Consider the following 25,782-nt stretch of genomic DNA (forward strand, 5'->3'; position numbering starts at 1 on the left):
ACCCTGTAGAAAGATACGCATTGCATAAATCTATGCATGTTAAATGCTACAACACAAATGTGTTTAAAGAGAAATTTTCTGGGCCCTACTCGCTTGTACAGATAATGAGTTTTCAGTGCTGGGATGTAGATATTAAAAATCTGTTGCCTAGAGCACAATTTTAAGAAAAAAATAACAGTTATCTTTATGACACTAACATGCAACATATTATGTTCATAAGCAATCACGTTATCTGTCAGCAATGTGCTTCCCTCATGGCTGTGACCCCTCTTTTCATAGTGAAAACAACAGAAAGCAAGACTAAATAATGTTTCTGTCCATTTTCAATTCACTGTATAACATAAATTACGATGCAATAAATTAGTGTGGGTGGTGCATGAAAATACCTGTTTCTGTTAGCAGTTGGACACAGTAAGCAATGTGTTTGGTGAAATGCAAACACAAAATCTTCTACTTATCATCTCTTCATCCAGTGAGGGATATTAGAGAATACACAAAAGTAAATGTCATGTGCTCTCTCTTCACTGCTCTAGTGACAATGAAGTATTGGTAATGGGAAGTGATAGTTTACTGTGTACTTAACAGCATATTAGCATACACTGTAACAATAACAGGTACCATTACCACTGTCTCTACTAATATTACTGCTATGAACAACAGTGCCTGAGTTAAAATGCTTTCCTTGTTTACTAACCAGTCCGATATGCATCTGACCTATCAGATGGGATGTATGAGGAATTTAATTATACTTCATCATCTGTACGCATCCACACCCTTAAAACATTTTATCATCCCACGGAAATTGACAATTTGATAGCTGCCTTTAGCTTCTATAAAACCACATAAAAGAGAAAGCTGAACAGAATTCTGTGATTCAGGATGATATTATGGCTAATATGGTCAGATGGTAGTATTTTACATTCAAATTGGCCTCATTATCCTCAGAAAATAAGAAAACAAAGCATCCAGAAGTAACACTGCTTACATGGAACATGTAGTATCTAGACTCTCTTGGATTATTGATTAATCAAATAGAATAGAATACAATACAATCAAATGACATGTGCCTTGATAGCCTGGTACATTAAAGCGTCCACTTCTGGGATGCGGTGAAATCCACCAGCCCCGGATTAAGCCTATCTCATACATTTACGAGGCACCAATGTGTCAACCAGCCTGGATGTGCATTTTAGGCAGCTTTCCACATCCTCCTAGGTAAATATGAGGCTGGTCCCGATGCCCTGCCTCAGTTACATGAAGCATAAATACTTTGAAGCACAATGTCACATTTGAGCTTGCAATTAAACTAGATGCAAACAAAGGGATACACATATTCCTCCTGGATGGTGGTGGGAAGGGAGGGGGAGGGGAGGGATGAGGCTGCCAATAACCTTGATATGCCTTTGGGAGTGGCAACCCATCATAATAATAATAGCCTATATATGTGTGTGATTGGCACTCTGTAAAACTGGACAGGGTCCATAACAGTTCTGGCCCAGCAGTAGCTGGATAAAGGGCACTGGACAGGAAGGAAGGAAGGGAGGAAGACTCAAAAGGAAAGAGAAATAGCTCTGGAGCACAATAACATATCTTCAAATTCAAGTCATCACAGCAATATCACTTTAAATTCAACATAATAGATTAATAAACTGAGGGTTTTAAAAAAAAAAAAAAAAAAAAAAAAAAAAAAAAAAAAAAAAAAAAAAAAGGAAAGGAATAACAACAATAATGCAGGGGACAAGTAAAATTCTGTCTCTTAATTTCTTTGTGTATGTGTCTTTTTTCATTGTAACTAGATTTTTAAATGATTTCTTGTTGCTTTGTATTTTGCCCATGTAATTGAATAACATTCAAACAACTGCTGATGCAAAAATAAATACTCATCCATTACCTTAAGCTTTTGTTCTTTATCATGTACCCATGACGTTGTGTTGCTTCCTGCTGAGTTACAGTGGACATGACTTGGTGAGACATCTCTCTCAGGAAAATGCTCAGAATCACAAGAACTGGAAGGAAAAAAAAGACAAGTCATGAACAATATTATTTGATTCATACTCTCTCCAAGCAAAAGCAATACAACATTAGTGTAACAATCTGTTTCATGACATAAAGCGAAACAAGTCAAATACACCAATGTATGGCATGGCAAATACTTAATCATAGAAATAATTATAACCAGATGAATATCAATGAACAGCTTTGGTCACATGTTAAACATCACTCAAATTTTTAAATTTAAAAAGCAGTCATTAGTTTTTAAAACATTTTATCTATGATAAATCACAAATAAATTAGTTTTGCTATACATGCTTGGTAGAAAATAAAAGCTTTTTTGAAAAATAATTGTCTTCTTAGTATCAATCTTTGACATATCTGCGGAATAAATTATGCATAACATGTTTCTCATCTGACAAAAAAGAAAATATTTTATATGAAGCAGCCAGAGTGGGCTTGGACCATTTTATGTTCCAAAAATTCCTGATGGAACGGAATAGGCAAAGAAACATTGAACAGATGCAACTGGTTGTCTTTTGGATTAGGGGCCTATAATATTTTATTAGAAAAAGGTGTGTTTATTGCACACATAGCCTCACATTAGTTGTTAACATTACATGCCTGGTATCAGAAGGTATTATGTCTAAGATGTGGCCATTGACCAACAATGAAATTAAGACTGTGTTTTGCCAGGTTTCCATCTTCAGCCAGAAACTGAAGACCAGACATTTGTTCATGCAGCAAATGAGAGGAAATGCTTCGAAATGAGACTGCTTATGAAATTAGTTCAAAAGTCACCTGGGCCATATATCAAGGAGACAAGATGGATATAAACACCTACATTATTTCAATGAAGAATGATCTTATTAGACCCAAGGCTCATCAAACAGGTGCCAAAAATGTCCAAAATGACATTCGTAATTAATTTAACAATACTTTCCTTCATCTTTACTTTCCTCTGCCAGATGAAGGATCAGAGGATTTGTGTATCACCAACCAATTTTCTTGTCCAATACATGACTATCACACAAAGGTGAGATGACACGTCACACTGGAAAGAGAGATGCAATGGGGGAAACTTATAAGGAATGATGGAGATGAGAAACAGTGTCTGGTAACAAAAATGGCAAGACCAAAATGGTACCCAAGAAAGGAAATACTGCTTGAAACCATAAATAAGAAAGAATGTTCCTACATAATGCACTGGAATATAAACAGTCTAAGTGCTGACTTTCAAAACAAAAGTCATAAAATGGACAAATTACAAATTATTCTTTCAGAGTGTAAAAATATCAAAGTTATTTGTCTCAATGAACAATGGCTTACATGTGATAATATTAAAATTCTTAACAAAATCGAAACTTTTGAAGTAGCAAACAGCTTTTGTAGGTGTGAGAAATCACGTGGAGGCTCTTGCATACTTACTCATTCTGATATAAAATATCTAATAATAAATTATTTTAATCATTTGAATGAAGATAGTATATTTGAGAGCTGCTGTATCGAGTTAAGGAACCTAAAAATCATGGTAGTTTCTATTTACAGAGTACCAGAGAAAGCTGCAATTGAAGCTTTTCTGGCCAAATTTAAGTACCTCCTTGAAAATCTAAACAAAGAAAAAGGAAAAAAGGTTGTAATAACTGCTGACTTCAGCATTAATATCCTATGTGAAAGCAATGATGTGTCCAAATTCACTGACATAGTAAAATGTTTTGGCTTCAAAGTAAACTTTAAGCAAGCCACTAGGGTAAATGCACAGTCAGCCACCTGTATTGATAATATCCTAACCAACTATGTATTTGAAGATTTCCATAAATTTTGCTTAGATCTAGGACTCTCTGATCACTCTGCATTATTCATTGAACTACCAAAAAATTACCAAAGGAATTCCATGCAGCAGAAGCTCTAATTTAACTGTATTTAGAAATAAGTTAAGAGAGGTTGAATGCCTTGATGACAGCTGTATTTCAAGTAGTAGTAACTCTGACAAATTTTTAAGCAGTTTTCTTGGGGTGTTTGATCAAACTTTTCTACTTAGAACCACATGCAACAAAATCACTGTTAAAGTTAAATGGATAACTCTGGATATAAAAATTTCTAGTGCTAGGAAGAGGCAACTACATAATGAACTGAAATATAATAAAAACAGGTATTTTACTGAACATGTTAGACATTATAAAGCTACCTTCAAAAAAGTTGTGAAAGCAGCCAAACAAATGGCAAACAATACGTTCATTTCACAACATAAAAGTAAAACAAAGGCAGTATGGTCTGTTATCAAATCAGAGTTAGATGTTAGAATTAATATAAATGAAGTACCTAGGATTAAAGGATTATTGTAAACCCAGCTCAAACATCGGAGTGTTTAAATGAATTCTTCATAAATGTGGCAAAGTCAGATGTTGATATAATAGAGTATCAGAGTAAATTAAACCCTCAATAAAAAATAAAAACTCAGTTGAGTGGGATGGGATACCGACTAAAGTGACTAACACAGTGTATCACATAATAGCACCTCCACTAACTAAAATAATTAATCAAGCTTTTGAACAGGAATGCTTTCCTGATGTGTTGAAGTATGCCAAAGTCAGACCTCTGTTCAAGAAAGGATTGAGGGAAGACATGGGAAACTATCGCCCCATTTCTATTCTTCCAATCTTGTCAAAAGTGTTTCAGAAAGTAGCTGCAAACCAGATACAAAATTTTATTGTAAAAAATGATATTATTATAAATAATCAATTTGGATTCCAACCAGGAAAAAACACCCTGGATGCAGTAAATAACTTTACTGAAAAATATGCAAAGCACTGGACCAGAGGAGTAAAGCTGCTGTTATTTTCTATGATCTTACTAAAGTTTTCGACTCTGTAAACCATGCCTTGCTTATCTACAAATTAGATAAATATGGGATTAAGGGCAATACTCTCAAATGGCGTACATCGTACCTGCAGAACAGAAAATAAAGGATAACTATCACTTCAAATGTGGTGAATTATTTTTTGGAGTGGAGTACTGTATAACAAGGTGTGCCTTAAGGCTCCATTTTGGGGCCAATCTTGTTCCTATTCTGTGTAAGTGACTTATCCACAAATATCAATTCCCCATCAGTTCTGTTTGCAGGTGATACTTCTGTTTTAATTGAAGATTGTGATGCAGAAAAAATTCCAAGCCTCATTGTGAGCACACTGGATACCCTAGAAAACTGGTTCCAGTTGAATGGGATGAAACTGAACATTGCAAAAACCCATATGTACATTTCCAAACCAATCACTCAAAACGTGCAGAGTTTAAAATATATGCAATAATCAACTTATGGAAGAAGCTGACACTGTCAAATTCCTAGGACTAAATGTGGACAAGAACTTGAACTGGAACAGATATTGACTCCTTATCAAATAAACTAAGCAGTTTTGCATTGCAGATACTTGCAGATTCTACCAACATGAGTACATGAAAAATAGCATACCATAGTCATTTTTAATCTGTAATTAGGTACGGTATAATTTTCTGGGGAAGTTCAAGTACAGTATCTCGTATACTGAAACTTCAGAAAAAATGATCAGATACATGTGTACTGCACAGAAAACAGAATCTTGTTACCCATTATTTCAACAACTGCAAATCTTAACTGAACCCTCCATATACATTTATGAAATTATTATCTTCCTACACAGCAGGCAAAAATTATTTGAGGAAAATCATTTTAACCACACATACAACACAAGAAATAAAAATAATTTTATGCTTCCCACACACAAATTGAAATTATATGAATGGGCTCCACAGTATATGGGGACGACAATATATAACAAATTAATGGGCAAAAATATATTTAATGTTAAGTCAGAAATCCTAAAAATAAGGCTACATCAGATTCTGGGGGAGAAATACTACTATTCGATAAGAGAATTTTTAGAGGATGACATGATAATTTGAGCTAGGGTAATTTAGTGTTAGATTTTTAGATGCTATTTTTATTATTGTTGTTATTATTATTATCTCAGCCTTTTTTGTATATAAAACAAAATTGTATTATTATTATTATGCTGTATGTAAACATCAGCTTTCTATGTTTACAGTGAATTTTACCAAACTTTTGACATGTCTCTTGTACCTGAATCAAATGATTTTCATTATGTATGTTATGAGACTAATAAACCACAATTCACAATTCAGTGTTTTCCTCACAAGTGCCAGGAACGTATCTCGGAAAGTGATGCTGTAGTTTAGAACAGATGGTACTTTTTCAGCATCACCAGCTACAAAGAGAAATCTAAAATATGTACATGTGTAACTAGAATGTTTACTGTCCACAAGTATGACACATCATGCTCCAACAGAATTAATATATTTATTTCAGGATGCTTATAATTTATTTTAAGGCATTTTTTCTGCAATATCATAACACATGAAAAATGAGGTTATTATATGTAAATAAATTAAATGGAACATCCTGCCTGGCACTGCATGTTGGCCTTGCAACACATTCTATGACTGATTGTGTAATCTTCTTGACGTCAATTTCTGATAGCCTGTATCTCCTTTATTTTGCAAACATTTACAAAGGATGGACAACAAAAATTTCCAAACCAAATGGCCCAAGTTTAACCCTGTAATAAAGAATATGATGATGATGATACCAGTTTCAGGGCACTAAATGGCATGGTTATTAGTGTCTTTGCAGAATATGAACTAAATTCTTAGTGAGTATACATCTGATACATTCATATCAATATAGCACCACCCAGCATCGCTGGTGTGGCAGTTGTGCTTCCGACTGTTGTGGTGAGAGGGCGATGAGGCTGTTGTAAGCCTCGAAGGTAATAGTGCAGGGAAGAAAGTACCACATTCACAATCCATGATGGCTGCCTTCATCCTGTCACTCTGTTTGGATAAATGGTGAGCTTCCCTTTCTAACTGTATTCAATGGAGCTCTGTTGTGCTAAGCTCAAAAGGGACTCATTAATCATGTATCAGATTAGTGGCCACTGTTCGTGGAAACTGGTTCTATAGCTGATATGCTCAATTGTACTGTTTGAGCCTTGGCATTGCCTTGTAGAATTATACATCAATGTCTGCCCTCCAAATGTACCAGTAAGTGGGTTTAAATACATGTACAGCAATATTTGAATTGTAGGCATGTGTCCAGTCACTTTTGTGCTTTAGTATGAGCAGGCCATGACAGTCTCGTTTTCTGTTACGGGTTTAACATTCTAAAGTCAGTTGCTAGCAGGTTTACGTACAGTAAATTGTCACAAGGAGGCACCTTTGTTTCAAGCATGATTGTTTTTTGGTGGGATGGTGTGTGTATTGATGCTTTTTTTGTGTAGAGTTCTGAGCTGTTAATTGTGTACTAAGTGACGCTGACAAGGGACCTTTGTGGACCAGTGGATTTTGCACCAGCTGCTGTTCCTGAATATGTTGTTTCTGTCAGGCACTGCTGGTCTGGCACTGGTACTGAAACAACTTGTCATGAAATATTTTGCCTTTACCAGTTGTTAGAAGTCTGTTAGTGTACGAAATGATTTTAAACCAAAATTTTAATATTTAGGTCAAGTTTTGATTGCAATGTTCTGGTAACAGACTGGTGTTGCAGAGTTTATTACAACTTGGAAACCTGGCCAGATTTAGTTTAAGTAACATAGGCCACTGGCCATGTAGTATTGTTCTTTAATAGTACATTGGGTGGCATACTAAGTATTGCTCAAATAAATTTGTATAATTCAGTAATATGTGACAATCTCTTTGTCTGCTGTAAATTTTCATGGGGCTTTTGCCCTATTCAATTTGTTTAATTAAATGAATCATGCTACTTGTAAACACCTGTGCATGCCATACATTTTCAAGTTGTTGCAGTAACTAATGCTTTTTTTTTCCTTTTTTCCCTTTTGGGTAAGTGGGATTTTAAGAGACTTTGCCTGTTGTTCAATATCCTTTGTTTTATAGCTCAGTGAATGTATAAAAGCTGTCAGTCATTGTTGAAATTGTACCTTTACAGCTGGGTTTTTATTTGTGGTAAAATTTTTAAGGCCAGTGACTATTGCTGCCTTGAATATTTTAATTATAAAATATCGGTTGACATTGTTTGGTTCTGCACTCAAAGCACCAACATGTGTCGTATGTGGAATGTTGCTAGTAAATAAAATTGTTTAATGTTAATTCACATGTCTCCCCACTGCCTTTCCACATCCAGATGCTTGAGGACCTGTATGTACCTTTGAAAAGGTTGCATCACTGTTTGACCAAGATATCTTGCATATGTCGGTACTGAGCACTTTGTTGTAACTATATCCTGCTACATGTTTTCAGAGAGTATCACCATGGGAGCAAGAAGTGAGATGGGGCTGAATCATATGAAAAAAAAAGTCTGTAGTATGAATTAAGAAACCATAGTGAGCAGGAGGAGGGCAGCATCGCTAAATTATGTCAGCAGCTGTGGATAGCTTTAAGTTGACCAGTAAACATAACTGTGGAAACAGTTGGAGAGGTGTCACCTGCCCCACTTGTAGCTTTGTACTCTCCCACATGCAAAAGAGTATTGCAGTGTTAGTTGGTGGCTCCCCATCTCTGGACATAAATTTTCCATTTGCAAGCAATTTTAGCACATGTTGCTAATAGGGTCCATGATGTGCACTTTATTAATGCAGATCCCAAACTTTTGTTGAGCATTCAGGCATTAAAGGAGGAAATTTTGTTGTTGCAACAATGCATTTCTTTCCTTAATTGGCACAAGGGGAATGAAGTGAGTGAGACCTATGGTGAGCAGAATGTAAGTGATGTTGAGGGGGTGAAGTACGCAGGTAGCTGTGTGGAAAGAGTTAGTAAACTTTGGAATCCTCTCATTCTGGTTACTCAGAATGTCCAAAGGTTGTGGATTAATAACATTAGACAAATTTTGGAGTTATTGAGGATAACGGTCAGCTGCAAAATCAAATTGTGGTAATTACAGATTTCTGATTTTGCTTTTCAAGTAATTTAGCATCGGCCACTTGGTTGGTAGAGTAGGCTAACTGCTGAAGATTTGCAGGATGGAGGATCTCTTGGTGACCACTGTAATAAAATTCTCTTTGGAAACCTGGGGACCTGCAGGCATATGGAACTTTTCCACCAAAATTTATATAGGGTGCAAGCAGCATTAGGAGATTATATTGATTGTGTGGGGCCAGCAGTGGTAGCACTCCAAATAGATATTCCACAAAATGAGGCAGGAGAGCATGTGGCCAGTCAAGGGTGTTGTTTGTTCATAAGCCACACTCATTTTCTGTTTTAGACAAGATGGTGGTTAATATCAAATACATCTGATACAGCAATATGAAATGGGAAAGTAAGGAGCAGTGGTGCAAAGTGAGGTTAACTCTTGAGGTTGGTGCTACATCTACATCTACATCCATACTCCGCAAGCCAACTGACGGTGTGTGGCGGAGACAGGCTGAGACAGAACATGCAGCATGTCTGAGAGTGCATGCTGCCATTGCAGTAGGCAGGGACACTTGGTTAAAGAGTGCAAGATCGGTGCCCGAATAGCTGGTGGCAACAATTGGTGGTGGGGTGGGGTGGTAGTCTTTCACAGTGTGGCTGTCATAAGGTATCTGCTGCACAACACATTTGCTTTTTGCGTGTGTTGCCCTTGCTTTTGAGCCAGTGTGTGTATCTATTGATTTCGGGAGTAGTGTCTCTGTAATTGATTATTCCTGGTACTGTAGGTATAGACAAATTGCTAAATTACACAGGCTTCAGCCTGTTTGTGAGAACTGCCAAAATGTTTCAGGAAAATTGTTAAGGGTTACAAGGCAGTCTCACTGTAAACAGAGGTTACGGGATCTCATGTAGCCTTTGAAATTTGTGGTAGCCAAGCGCTTACTACAAAAGTATTGTTAGGCTGTGATTTCTTCAGTTCCACACATTGCATGTTGGATTTTGTTGGAAAAGGGTTGCGCTTCAGGGTTGGTTGCTTGGTTGGATGGAGAAAGGACCAAACTGTGTGGTCATCAATCCCTCCGACCTTGGAGTAACTAAAACCAATAAAATCCCATATTAGAAGAGGGGACTACTATGTCCATAAAACGATAAACTATTGACAGCGGAGGAAGGAAAAGGGCGGAAGAATAGGTGGGGGAAAGAAAATGACTAATGACAGGGGCGTGAAGGAAGAAGCACAGAAGACAAGAGAGACGCTCAAGACATAACAGATCCCATAAGGAAAGGAGTGGGAAGGCAGAGGGCTGGGGTGAACCACCAAGCCCAGTTGAAGCCAATCCAATCAGGGCGAAGGGGGGAGCAAGAGAGCCTGCCATCTCCTCCACTCAGCAATAAGGTGTAAGGTCCCTCCCTTAAGTAAAGTAATGAAAACCCCCATCATGAATAAAATGTAAAGCAAGATCTGCCGCAGAGGCAGTGTCAGCCAACACCAGGGGTAGTGAGTCTGGAAAGCTAAAAGTCCATCGCAGGGCGGTTAAGTTAGGAAAGCCCAATAAGATGCGAGCCACAATCAAAATCAATCCACAATGACAGAGAGGGGGGTCCTCACGATGGAGGAGATAACTGTGAGTCAGCCAAGTATGGCCGATGCGGAGCCGGCATAGGACAACAGAGGCCTTATGAGAGGCCCGTAAGAAGGACCGCCACTGAGTTGTAGAATCCTTAATTGCCCTGAGCTGGTTGTGCTTCAAGTTTAGTCCTGAAAAGAAGTATAGTATTTGCACTCATAATGGTATTCTTAATACGTGTACTGTCCAAACCACTAACACTGAGTTTGATGTGGGGTACTTGCCTGAATCTGAGGGCACACAATTGTATATTTGCTACGATAATTTCCAGAGGTATTGACTGATAAGATGACAGTCACTAACAGAATTCAGTACCAAATCAGACTAACTGACCAGACAGCGGTAATGCAAGATCCGTATCAGCTTTCGTCACCAAAGATGAAGAAGCTGCATAAAAGTGTTAATCAGCTGTTAAAGGATGATGTGATTAGACCTTCTGTTTCACCTTACACAGTCACAAAGTTCTTGTTGCCAAAGCTGAATAATGCTGAATATAGACCAGTGGTTGATTACCAAGCATTGAATCAAAAGGTGTTGGAGTCTCCTGTCCTTCCTGACTTAAATGATGCTTTACTTGATTTGTGGTGGCTGCATTTTAATGGGGCTTGATCTTAATCAAGCCTACTACCACATACCCTTTACCAAAGAATCTAAGCCATTAACTTCCTTTTGCACTAACTACAATCTCAGTGAGTTTACTAATGTCCCTTCTGCCCTGTCTACAGGTGCAGTGGTGCTTCCTCATGTGCTAGGTTTGGTCCTGGGAGAGAGATTTCAGAGGGGAGACTCCAAACAGGTCACTTTTGATACTTTGAAGCATGCACTTAGCATTGCTCTGGTGCTGGGGATTCTCAATTTCAAACTCCCATTTGTGGTTCAAACTGATACGTCTAGTTCGGGCACTGGTGCAGTGTTTTTGCAGGAAAAGGATTGGGAGAACAGGCCTTTAGCCTAAGCTTTGAGAGCCTTTCAGGTGCAGAAGTGAATTATTTAGTTTATGATTTAGAAGCCCTAGTGGTTCTGTTTGCAGTTGGGGCATTTGAGTTCTCCCTAGAGCAAAAAAAGTTTCAAACTGAAGATTAATAATCATGCTTTGAGCTGGGTTCTGGCCAGGCCTTACAAGACCAGCAGAATTGCGCGATTTCAGTTTGGAGTAGTCCAGGTCACAGATGCACTCATCTGTATTTTTCAGCAGGAAGGACAGGAGATGGCAAAAGAAGGCATGAGGCGCCATATCCAGAGGGGCAGAGGTGCCAGATTTCATCATAACCACCCTTGTTTTAGATGTGATTCCTTCATTGCTCATTGCCCTCAAGGAAAAGCAACAACAGGACAGGGAGCTGGGTAGGATCTGGTGGGAGCTGGAGGAGTGTAACTTAGTGAAGAGTTACTCCTTGGAGAACAGTTTACTGTGTTACTGCACACATTATGACGTGAAACTAAAAATCTGTCTCCCAAAAGTTTAGTTTCTACTGTATTAAGCTATTATCATTGGTTGTTGTGTGGTGGCCATCTGCAGCTGCATAAAACTGAGATGAAGATTAGGGAATATCTTACCTGGAAGGGCAAGAAAGCAGATATCAAAAAATTGCTAGGCCAATATCAGGTATGCAACCTTGCTAAACTGAATACAAACACTAGGAAAAGTTTTCTGCTTTCCACTAGGTAACTTCAATCTATGGTTAAGTTCTTCATCAATTATTTAGGCCCCCTTCCCCACACTACAAATGGCAATATGTTTATTTTTGTGATGGTCGATGCCTTCAGCAAGTTCATGTGCCTGGTGACCAGTAAGGAAACAATGACTGCCATTTGTATCCAAGCACTTATCTATGATCTTCTCCAGCTTTGCACATTGGCCAGCAATAATGCTCCCATGTTCATGTCCCGTGAATTTAGGAAGTTTTGTTTTAATAATGGTGTTACGCATGTGACAATTACGCCATGCTAAGTACAACCATCTTTTGTGGAACAAATTAGTAGACTTTTAAAATCCATCCTTCTAATTTATCACTCTCATCCCCAGCTATTCCCAGCAGAAGTGGAATAGTTCTTTATACTGAGTCTTTCTCTCAATGCCATTTGCCATGTGGCATGTAAGACACTGGTTCACCTTCTCCCTTGACTCCTCATTGAGCAACTTATTGTCATTAAATGATTTGTTACTTTAGAGGATCGACCCTGAAAATATAAAGGCTCAATGGGAGGCTGCCAAAAGAAACATCTCTCTTGCACATCAATGAGAAGCTCACAGGTATAACCAGGTAAGCGTGCAGCATTGGTAGGAGTGGGAGATACTGCCTACATAAAGAAATTACGGAACCAAAAAAAAGGAACACAGGGGATCATGGAGAAGATGTTGCCATTTTTTATTGAACCATGTAAGGTAATGAAGGTTCTGTCCCCGCTGTCAGCTTCTTCTTCCAGGACATCAGAACACACAGACAAATTAGGGGATGTCGAAGCTGATATGTAATGTAGTTGAGAAGCTGGGTTATCCACTCCTGCGGTCACCTTACGAAGGAGGAGACTGGTACGTTCATATTGATAAGGAACTGCCCAACACTACTGGTGTGGCAGTTGTGCTTCCAGATGTTGTGGTGAGAAGGCAAGCACCTCAGCACGAGGTGATCTGAAGGTGGTGGACCAGTGTAAAAGAGGTAGTTGGCTCTTGGAGGATGTCGGGCAAGGAAGTGTGAGAGCACCCGTGGTCACATGAGTGCTGCCACACCCATGTTGACATTGATGGGTACGCACAGACAGCGATGCTAACAGTCTGGAACCAACTGGAGATGAGTACCAGTTACACAGGAGGATGTGCCATGTTGTTGCTGACCTGGAAGGTCATAGTGCAGGGGAGAAAGCACCATATTGTGACATAAATCTTTGGCGGCTCAGCTAATTAGCCACTAAAAGGATTAAAATAATTCTGGGTGTTGTAGCACATCATTGTACAAAACAATTTCATCATAAACTTCAGGAAAAAAAAACATTTTGACCATATTACAATGGCCTTCCTCAGAATAACACTGGTTCTGGTGGAGGAAAGGTGGCCCCATTTATTGCAGACAATGGAAGTCAATATGTCACTTTTTCTGAAACTTTGATGGCCCTAAAATATAACAGGCTAGTCATGATGGAAGGGGGAGGCTAGGAAAGAAGCTTTTTGTGGCTAGCCAGCTAATCAGTGATTGGCGACAGTCTGCCAATCAGTACTCGGCTTCCCCATGCATGCAGAAATGCACTGACAATTTCCCAATAGCTGTTTGCTTAGGCTGTCACATCCATGTCTGGTGAACCTTCTGTCCCACAACTGCTCATGGCCCATTGGACTGGGACAGCTGGTAGCCAGGTCGCCAGAGGTTTGTAGCTGTTCTCTCTGTTGTTGTTGCCTGGCTGCTTAATAATTTCAGTCACCTGGAACAAAATAGGCTGTCCACAGCCATAGTGGTGTTCCACTATCATTGTTTTATTATGCTGTGCTAATCACACATAGTGTTCATGTTCTGCTTCTCATGTGCTAACTAGTCTCCCTGTCTCCCCTACGCAGGCAGCTCGACATTCACAACATAGTTCATATACTCCTGCAGTATTTAGTTTGCTGACTGCATCCTTGAAGGAACTGATCATGTTGTGGACCCTGTGGCTGCTGCAGAAAATTGGTTGCAAACCTAGTTCCCGGAGGACATTGCCTAGCAGTTCACCGATGCCCTTCACATGCAGCAAATGTACTAGCAGAAGCTCTTCTTCATTACCCTCTTCTCTTGTTTTGTTTCTGTTGGCCTGAGTCGGCTTTCTTATAATGTTACTGTCATAACCTCTGGCAAAAAATGTGTGGTGCAGCTCCCTCAATTCTTCTTTGATGTTGTTAGTGTAATTTCTCTGGTAGGCATGGGTAGTCACTGTATGCAGAACTGAATACTTCTGAGCTGAGGGATGGTGGCTCTCCATGTGCAGGTACCAATTTGTGTGGGTTGGCTTCTGGCACACTTTGTGTTCCAGTGTACCTTATGCAGTTCTATTTACCTGTATGTCTAAAAGTGGTAACACACCGTCATTTTCGTTTTCACATGTGAACTGTATGTTCTCATGCAAGCTGTTCAAATGCTGAAGGGAGTTTCTCAACTCCATCTCCCTGTGTTGCCAGATAACAAATGTGTTGTCTACATATCATAGCCAGCAACAGGGGCATAACAGTGCAGAAGCTAGGGCCATTTGCTGAAAAGTTTCCATGATGTCCACAGCGACTAGGGAGCCCTTTGCCACTCGTCCTAATTGCTCATATTCCCCCCTGGTAATGTACCAGTGTGTCAGTTTAAATACATGGAATGTGAATATTGAACTGTAGGCATACATCCGTCACATTTGGGCTTTAGTGTGAGCAGGCCAAGATGGCCATATTTTCTCTTAAGGGATTCTACAGTCAGTTGAGTGGAGTTCATGAACAAGTCAGTTACTAGCATGTTCATGTGCAGTAAATTGTCACATGGATGTACCTCTGTTACAGGCATGATTGTTTTCCCATGGGATAGCATGTGGTTTGATACTTGTTACTTTTGTTGTAGAGTTCTAAGCTGTTATTTGTGCATTATAAGTCCAGCTGGAAAGGGACCTGTGTGAAAACTGAATTTTGTACAAACTGTTGTTCCTGAATATGTCGTATCCATCAGGTGCTTGCTACTGGTCAGGCACTGGTATCGTAAACAACTTACTGTGATACAATTTGCCTTCACTAGCTGTTAATAGGTTGCTAGTGTACGAAATGACTTTAAACTAAAATTTTAATGTTTAGGTCATGTTTTGATTGCAATGTTCCAGTAGTTGACTGCTGTGAGAATTTTGTTTTTAATGTCTTGGTTGTATTTAAATTGTGAAGTGTTGTAGAGTTTAATAAAATCTGGCTAGGTTTAGCTAAGTAACTCAAGTCATTGGCCATGCACTATTGTTCTTGAATATTACATACAATGGCATACTGTTGCTCAAGTAAATTCAGCAATACATGATGATCTCTTTGTTTGCTGTAAATTTTAATGGGCCAATTGCTGTCACCCATTTTAAAGTTGCTTAAATAGCTCATGCTTTTTTTTTCCTTTTTTTTCCCCTTTGGGGTAAATAAGATTTTAAGAGCCTTTGCCTGTTGTTCAAAACCCTTTACTTTATAGCTGAGTGAATGTGTAAAAGCTGTCAGTCATTGTTTAAATTTGCCTTTATGGCTGGGCTTTTATTCGGGGTAAAATTTTAAAGGCCAGAGGCCACTGCTATCTTTAATATTTTAATCACAAAATATCAGTTGACATTTTTTGGTTCTGTGCTCAAAGTATCATCATGCATTGTAGGGGAATTGCTGTTAGTAAATAAAACTGTTTATTGTTATTTGACATGTCTGGCCCAGTGGCTATGTATACCCATATGCCCTTTATCCCACTTGTGTGTACCACTGAAAAGGGTCAAATATTTCAGAATTCTTTCGTCAAAAGTAATCTTCTTTGGTCAATGGACATATTACAGATTTGAGAGACTGTCTAACAAGAACACAGAAAGTGGTCGTTTTTCAGTATATTAAAACGGATACTAAAAATCACACATAACAGCATGCATGTTTACATACACATCATTTTTTTTCGAACTTTCATAAAATTATATAATACAGTCATGATATAAAATAATAAATAACATAAGAATTAACTGAAAAAATGCTAAAAGTTAATCCTGGTACAAGTGGCTGGCACTAAACAAGAGAGGAAGAGAGCCAGCCACTGTGATGACGAGTAAATGTTGGTTTGCAGTTGTACACTTGTATGCAAAGAAGTGCTTAAACAAATACCTGAGCCACAGTTTGAAAATATTAAAAGAGAGATGAACGCACAGTCAAAATTGTAAAACTATAATTCAGAAAATTGTGGGTGGTGTGATCATTGACTAAAAAGGAATGAACCAGCCACTCTGAGATACGTTAAATTAACCTACTCAGTAATCTGAGTGAGTCTAGCCAATACAGAAACCCTTAAAATATTGATGGGTCCTCCTGCCAGAGTAGGTGCCCAAGTGCAAGAAGACATAATCTTAGTAGTGTTAAGGACACTTCTTGCTGTCTGTATGAGTGGAATGATGTTTGTCATAGTAAAACTGTAGGTTTCACCAGCCTTAATTTGTTGTTTTGTAGCTCCAGCCACACATCTTCCGCAGACACGTAGCTGTCCTTCATAACAATAAGGTGACAGCATCCACTGGTGCCACGTCAGCTTCCCCAGTTCTTAGGTTACCCACTTGGCCTGGTACTCAGTAAAACTAATACTTACTTCCTGGGCAGTTTTATGTTTTAGACCACTCGGCCTGTAAGGTATGTGTGCTGAATAGTCTGTAGCTCACTTAACAACTCATAAAGACTTGTCTGAAAATAGAATCTGGTGTACAAGATTTCTTCTATTTTGCCAAATTTAAAAATACCCTTGCCCAAGAAATAGTTACTTAGTGCTTGCATATTATAACCTTTTTGGAGACTCAAAATTTCAATCATTTCTCATGTTTCGTACAGCCCATTATGAAAGGGAATCTTTAGGGATGTAGAACAAGTCAAAAGTATCCATCAATAAAGTGAAGCAACTGCTAAAAACTGTATTAATTATTGTTAAACTATTTGAAATTATGTGTGTTTATTCAAAGTAAAATTTAACATAGCAAAATTAAGAGGCAAGCTGCTACATATTACAAACATAATGCTTCCTCAATTGCATTAAACATCTGCTGCATATCTTCTATTTAGCATAAAATCAACATGATCACATTTATATTTACCCTCTGTAGGAATCAACGCACACTGCCTGACAAAAAAAGTGAAGCACCAAGAACACATGGTCAGACGTCAATGTAATTTCATGAACATACACATCACCGATGGGTAGGTATATGATTAGAGCTGCAATTCTATGTGACAGCTGGAACAGCCACCATAGTGCATTAGTGTTATTTGTGTTTAGCGCTGTTACTAAGCCTAGTAGAATATTTAAAAAATATATTTAAAAAATAACTACCAGGTGGAAACACCATAATTCATTAACATTCAGTATGTCATCATAGTAAATCTCATAGGTTCATGATTCTCCTCTTGGGTTGGCTGTTCATCCTTTCACGTGTATTGGGCTGAACGTAACTAGAAGGACTTGTTATTGTCTGGTTACTTCATTGATGGTCAGCCATTAGTGTTGTAACTGTTTCTTGAAACAACATGTATTCCACAATACTACAGCAATTTGATATCAATGATATAACTCTATAATTATGTCCATGCCTGACGCCTCTATACAAAATGGAAAGGACCTGTATCTGTATCTCTGCACTGATAACGCCCATTAGCTCCAGTAATCTACAATAAACTGTCACTGTAAGGACCAAATGTTGTTCTGTGTATTCTGTATAGAATCAGATCAACATCCTAACATGTCCAGTAGCTATTCTCTTCTCTACTGTCCATTTTGAATTGATTTCCCGCCCTATACCTCAAGAGAAAAAAATTTTGCAATACTTACCTTCATGCTTTCATAATAATAAGGATACTATATACTGTATTTTTATGCTTGGTTATTTTCTATAGAATGGTTAATTCATTTTATTAGTTTTGGAAAATCTAACTGAAATTAATTTATTTTCAGATTACATGCATTTATCCACACAATACTAATTATCATTCTCAAAATACTTTAAACAAGAAGTCCATTCTGTTCCAAAATCTATATTTTCTGAAAAACCTTCAGCATCATTCTCTACAGCAGAATCTCCTATTACATCAATACAAATACCTCCTACACCTCCAGAAAATAAGTTCATTATGTAAAGCTCAAGATTCAAATCAATATGGCTTTTCTGTTATATTTTCACAAAACTTTGTACTTGGCTGGCTGGTTTGTTACTTCTTAATGTCAATCTCAATAAACTCTCCCTCTAAAATTTCTCTCACAAAAAGTGCTTTGTCAAGCATAATTTCCTGTATTTACAAATAGGAAACCTTTTCTTCATTCACATCTGTTTTTCATCATCAACTCCAGTTCTCTTGCCCTACAAAAACCATCTATTTATACTACTTCCACGGGATTATGGGATTCTTCTTTCAGAATATTTTCATAATTTGGGCTAACATCAAGTCAATAAAGCTACTGCTTATGCTTCAACAGTTATTTTTATAACTATTGAAATAACCCATCTAGTTACTTTTATAACTATTGAAGTATCAGCAGTAGCTTTAGTGACTTGATGTTAGACCAAAATTACGAAAATATTCTGAAAGAAGAATCCCATAATCCCATGGTAGTAGTATAAATAGATGGTTTTTGTAGGCAATAGCTTTTTCTTTTGGCTGTTTCTAATTTTTATTACAAACAGCCGAAAGAAAAAGCTATTGCCTACAAAACACAAACTTAAATTCCACACAGTGATGGATATGCTTATAACCAACTTTAGACTGAAAGCTTGCCCTCCCACCCCCCCTTCCCCCACCCCCTCCTTTAGTGTATGTGTCTTAGGACAGAAATCAAATTGACGCTCTTCACTCTTGTCTGTCCTGTGCCTCCACAGACATCTGAGCACAAAATCAGCTCCTTTAATTCTTTTCCAGTATCATTTTCTATGCTAAAGAGGGCATAACAACTAACTCATTGAGTTCCCTGACCAACCATCTCTTTCTTCCAAACACATCATTACTTGTTATTTTTCTTCCCCTTCTTCACAGCGTGTGCCATCTGGATCCTTCTCACTGACACCAGCTTTTCTGAAATGCACAGGTGCGAACTTTCTCTGCAATACATCCTATGTTCCCGTAACCCTCCAGGCCTCAGCCTCCATTAGTCATTTTCCTTATCCATCAAGCACCTTCCCTGTTCCCATTCCAGTTCTACACAGTCCTCTATTCAACCAATGTACCAGGCTTCTTCCTTTTCCACTACCCCCACTCTCCCCTCCCTCCATCTAACCTCCCAACTGCACTTAGCTGCCTTACCCTCTCTCCACATTGACCCTGCTGAATCCCACAAGCAGCCCTTTACCATCCCCCACCCCTACCTTGATATCCCTCCCCCACCCTGCCCCAATCTCCTCCTTACCACCATCACTTGGTTGCCTCTCCCGTCATATGCTAACACAAGCTTCAGTCATATGCTAACACAAGTTAGCCAATCTTCTGAAAGGAGCCAAGTCATTTCAGTCCTTCCTGAAGAAACAAAAACTGTATGTTAACTATCAACATCTCCTTAAATGCCACATAGATAACATCTACTTGCCTAAATGATCTGGTTAATTGTTGCAGAATATAGACTGGCATTTAGGTAATCACAGAGGAAGGCACACTCCATTTCTTGAAATATGGGAGACGGTTTCTTTCTGCAGAATGTGGTCAAATTCCATGATTGCTAATCTCTAGATTTACTATTTTAGTGTCTGTGTGAGGACATTAACAAGGAACTGTGGTGCAATCTCTCTAAGTGCAACAGTTCTGGAAGACACGAATAAGTATTTCAGCATTCTCTTTGTTAAGCTACATTTCAGTACCAGTTAGCTCAAGTACATCCCTAGTTTATAAACTGACTTAGTAAGACCTAAACTTATTATGGTCCTTCGCCAGTTCAGCAGATAAAATTTTGTTTCCAATTCAATGAACGCTTCTCACATTGCTTGTCTTACACTAATTTTATATATGTGGTGTCTGTTCTTTCAGATACTATGAATCAAGTCACAATGGTGTTACAGACATTGGCTGTGAGTGGACATTGATTTAAATCAATGGGCAAAGTTGAAAAGTTGTGCCAGACCAGGTTTCAAACCCAGGTTTCCTGCTTACTAGGCAGATGCACTGACCAATGCACCATCCAAACGCAGTGGTCATCGGAACTGCATGCAGTACCCTCATTACTCAGGCTTTTTGTCAATTCTCGTAAGAGTTCAAGCCTGGTGTGCATCTGCACCAAGGAGATCATTGGCCATCCTCACTTTAATTATATATATGAGGTGTCTGTTCATTAGGACATGCCCGAAAGAACAGCCACCACATATATATAATTAAAGTGAGGATGGCCAATGATCTCTTCAGTCTAGATGCATACCAGTTTAGAACTCTTACGGGAATCAGTGAAATGCCACATATAATGAGGATAATAGGCAAGGAGCACTATATTAGTAGTGTGTGGTTAAGTTGGGAGTTTGGGTCTGATAGGAGGCATGCTACGGTAGTCCCTGCCAGTTGTGGTGATCAATGTGTCCGGATGGCACATTAGTCAGTGCATCTGCCTGGTTTTAAATCCTGGTCCGGCACAAATTTTCAACTTTCCCCATTGATTTAAATCAGTGCACACTCACAGCCAATGCCTGCCATTCCTTTGTGTCTTACAGTCATTTTGACTTTGCTCATTTTTTTAACTAAGGCATTCATTTTGTTTAAACATGTGATTAAATTCTCTCTGTATTTATAGCAACTTTTCAACACACCTACTCAACCACAGTAACTCTCACAACCCTACTCTGTATATAATTGCCTAAATTGTCAATACAGTGGACAAACAGTCAAAATTGCAAATTTCACTTTTCACTTTGGTGTTTTTCTGATGTATTGATTAACACAAGCTCCTGCCCTGCAATTACTCCAGCACGCTGAAGTTCATGTTTAAATTGTATTGGACAGATCCAAATGTTTGATATTTGCCACTCACGTAAACAGCTATCTCTTTTTTACTCACATCTGCTAATCAAAAATATTGTCTTACCTCCCTTAACACTCAGTCATCATCTGAAGTCACTACTGCTATAGCAGCCTTCAGCCTTATGATCACCAACACTCTCCTCTCACAAATGGAAAAAGACAATGGGCGGGGGAACTATACAAAGGGCAATAATGTAGCAGTTGTGTTCAGAGAAAGGTTATAATTATTACATTCAAGTTAGTAGGCACGAAATGGCTAGTTATTCATGTACAGCCCTTTCTGAGGATGATATTGTAGAGCTTTTAGAGGTATGTCTAAGTAAAAATGAGAGAGACAATTATTTTGGTGATGACAATGATTCATTTGTAAGGAATTTGAGTGAAATGGTGATTGAAACCGTACACCCGAAAGAGTTTCAAAAAATATCAAAAAATTTAAAACTGTTTATTGTAATACTTCTGCAAATATGTTTGAATGGAAGCTCACTTTTTCACTTTAATATATGCCCTAATTATTGGTCAATGACGTTAGTGTTTCCACAGACTTGTGCATTTCTCTGTAGCATGTTCACTGCCTGGGTTGCTACTAATAAATAAGAGTGCATGGAGCTGCCCTGTGTCTGCATTACAGAGTGCAAAGGATTAAGTATTTAGATGGGATAGTAGTATGATATAGTAGGAAAAAACTGGTTAGTGATTCTATGTGGAAATTTAAACATATATTTCATCTTGGAAAGTTCTGATGAAGGGCACCTAATGTTATTCATGTCCAGCATTGCTCTGACCCCGATAATAAAATTTCTAACAAGAATTGGTATATATAGTGCAACAGCAATTGATAATTTACTTCTAAATTAAACTGTGTTTAATGAAACAGATGTGAGGCTTATAATAAATGGTTTATCTGATCTGATGGTCAAGTGGCAACAATAACATCCCCATTGATCAGGTCTAACCAAGAAAAGGAAAATTTCAGAGAGTTGTAAATGCTGACTCAGTTATATTATTCAGACAGAATTTATATCATGAAACATGGGAAGAAGTTCACCAAGGACACACAATAGTTTGGAAATTTAATTATTTCCTAACAATATTCTTCCAACTTTTTCCTTTATATAACAGGGACATTAAAAGTGGAACTTACAAAATGTTGGCTAATATCTGAGATCAGAATATTTCTATTAGGAAGAGAAAGAGCTTTGTTTTAACACGAAGGGCTATCTCTAAACCAAGGCTTAAAAATGCACTACAAACAGTACTGCAAAATTCTTCAGTGTGTCATCAGTGGGACAAAAACTATGTGCAAAAAAATCAAAATTACAAGACTGTGGCAAAGACAATCTGGAGCATTATTGGGCATGAAACAAATCAACTCAGCAATGCAAAAGATATTGAACTCCCTGATAACAGTAGCAATAAAACAGATGACACAAAGTTCAAATCATTGATTAGTCAGCTCTACAAATATTTTCAAATGGTAACTGAAAACATGGGACAAAAAATGGTTCATTGATAATAGATACACTCTGACATACAACACATCCATCACAAGATGTCAATTTTGTCAGTCCCTCTATTAAAAAGGTCACAAAAAACATTATGAAGCTAAAAAGAGGTACCTCTTCTTGCTGTGATTGTATCTCAGCCAAAGTCCTAAAATCCCATATTGGACTGATACTGCCACCTTTGTGTTCCCTTTGTATCCAATCAACATGTCAAGGTGCATTTCCCAAAAGACTGAAATATGCAAAATTAATACCTATATACCGAAGTGGAGATAAGCAACTGACCTCTCATTATACACCAGTCTATCTTCCTTTTTAGAGAAATCTGCTTACCGCAGAATATTGAACCTGTTATTTTTTAAGAATAATCTCTTAAGAACAGTTCAGTTTGGTTTCTGACAAGGCTTTGCTACAGAGAAAGCAATACATAAACTAAACTCAATTCTAGTAAGACTGAACAATAAAAATTAACCTGTTGACATTTTCTGCAATCTTTCCAAGGTGTTTGACTGTGTAAACCATACAATTTTGTTAGGTAACCTGAAATGATATGGCAGGAAAGGTCTTGCCCTTGCATGGGTGGTGTTATACCTTAACAATAGAAAAAATTGGGTCACTTCACCAAATGACAAGAGAAGAATAAGATTAAAGCCAGAGTCACAAAATATTAAAAATTGTACACCCCCAAGGTTTGGTACTTGGTCCACTACTTTCCTGTCGATGTGAATGATTTGGTCAAGATAAAGGAGGACACTTCAAAAACTGTAAAGGCCCCAATACACAATCAAATAACTTGTCAAACTTTATTATGTTTGCCAAATATTCGACTGTGTATCATGCTGTTTGATGTGTTTGAGAGGAATTTTGAGTGACAGAAAGTATGACAAGCTGGCAGACATTTTTTGGGTTGATGTTTCACTGTGTATGTTTCGGGAAAAAGAGTTATTACAATTTATCCCACTGTATTGTGAGCTTCCACAACTATGGAAACTACAACCGAAGATAAAACAAACTAGCAGTGGTAATTACCAAAATAGTAGAGGTGTCGCATCCTCCCCAGACATGTATTCCACAGGAAGAGATTAAATCAATATTCTGTGCAAAACATACATGCTGAACTGCAATAAAATAAAAAAAAAAACTTTTAATTCTTTGGTTTTGTCATGGATGATGTAGGCTATATGTCCATATTTAATGAACTATCGTTACAGTTCCAAAAAGAAGAGAATAAATGTTTCCCTACAGGTGTCTTTCTTTTCAATGTGAAGGCAAACTAAGTTATAAAAACTTTCACTGTGCATTGAGAGCACATTGATGTAATCATTCAGATTACAAAAGTAAAATTTCCTGTAACAGTTTTTCATGTGTATATTTCTCATTTTAAACCATTCCCCGGACTCACATCTAGTCTTATTATTATTATTATTATTATTATTATTATTATTAGTAGTAGTAGTAGTAGTAATCTTCTTTTACTAGAACTACAAACACAGTGCCAGAGACAATGCGAGAAATGCTTTATCTGCATGTGTAGACATTCCTACTTATCTCAAAATACAGCACACATGAACAGCATCTGCTTCAAAAGTGAAGTTAAACTGACAAACTTGTTGGATTGTGTACAGGCTTTTTTGACAAGTCTGTGGATAGATAATCTGACAAAAAAAGTTTGATCATGTATGGAGACCTTAATGCTAGCTGATGACAGAAATATATTGATGAAGGGCCCAAACAAATCCATAGCAGCAACAGTCAGGAGAATAATGTACCATACTAGCAACTACTTCGTACCCAACAGCATTACCCTTACAGAAATTCATGTTGCGCAATTCCAAACAAATAACAATGACTTACAGGTACCAGAGGAAGAGGTCAAAGGACATATACTGGATGAAGCTCCATGTGTGAAGATACTGGGCACCCCGATGGAAAATATACTGAAGTAGCACCAGCATCTGGATAACATACACAAAACTTAGTTATGCTGGCTTTGCGCTCGGAAATCTGTCACTGTGTTGACCTGCAACAGGTCTGCTAACACATTTTTCATACTTTCACTCAGTTCTATCCTATGGCATAATCTTCTGGAGCATCGCAGTTAAAGTGAAAAAAAGTATTTATTCTTCACAAATGTTCAATAAGAATATTATGTGAAGTTGTTAACTGAATATCTTGCAGAAGCATATCATGGACCTAGGGATTCATACAATGTTACTTCCTACTGCAAAGGCTGTTGAAAAAATATCTAACTTTCTTTTTCATTGTTGACAGCAATAATACTATCGGGACATACATGTTCTCTACATTTGTAGGCATATATAGTTCGCATGTCTGATATTTTTTTCACAACTGCAAAAAATACCAGTTGCTGGCTAGCTGTGGACAAGTGAACACACGTAAGTGGTAGTCATCAGATTTCGTGTTGTGGGTAAAATGACAGAAAGAAATGGAACAACACTGTTGCATCAAATTTTGTTTTATGCCTGGCGATTCTCAAGTTAAAACAAACCACAACATTCGATACGTGTTTGGGGACAAAGCAATGGGTACCAAAAAGTTAAAAGAGCAGTACAACTGCTTCAAAGATATCCACTCACTGCACCAGTGAATAGAGAACCAAGTCCAATTAGGCCCTCAACATCTACAAATAAGGTTGTTATTTATCATGTAAGGACTCTGCCGATGCTGGCTAAACGAGTCACAATCAGAGGTCTTGCAGGCAAACTAGACCTACTCAGTCCATTTTAACAGAACATTTGGACTTCAGGATGAGCTCATCAAAATTTCTGCCAAAGTTGCTAATAATTGAGCAGAAGCAACTTCATTTGGAGATCACACAGCACATGATGGATACTGTGAATAGTAATCCCAAATTTCGCAACACTGTGATCACTTGTGATGAGTCTTGGGTTTATGGGAACAACCCACAAACAAAGTTCCAATTATCACAATGGAAGCATCCCTAATCCCCCAGATCAAAATTGAGCCGTGTGGCTCGATCAGCGATATTCCCACTGTACCAGATTTTGGTAAGCATTTTGTTGATCAGACGGAT

General features: G+C 38.0%; 1 protein-coding gene across 1 annotated transcript in view; it reads right to left on the reverse strand.

The window, feature by feature from the left end:
* LOC126473170 (uncharacterized protein DDB_G0284459-like) overlaps positions 1 to 25,782 on the reverse strand; it is a 424,439-nt gene that overhangs the window by 151,656 nt on the left and 247,001 nt on the right. The window contains exon 5 of the mRNA XM_050100050.1: positions 1,892 to 2,006. Within this exon, the coding sequence (XP_049956007.1) occupies positions 1,892 to 2,006 (115 nt within the window). The remainder of the gene's footprint in view (positions 1 to 1,891; positions 2,007 to 25,782) is intronic.

Source organism: Schistocerca serialis, chromosome 4 (assembly GCF_023864345.2).
Source record: "Schistocerca serialis cubense isolate TAMUIC-IGC-003099 chromosome 4, iqSchSeri2.2, whole genome shotgun sequence".
NCBI classification, from domain to species: Eukaryota; Metazoa; Arthropoda; class Insecta; order Orthoptera; family Acrididae; genus Schistocerca; species Schistocerca serialis.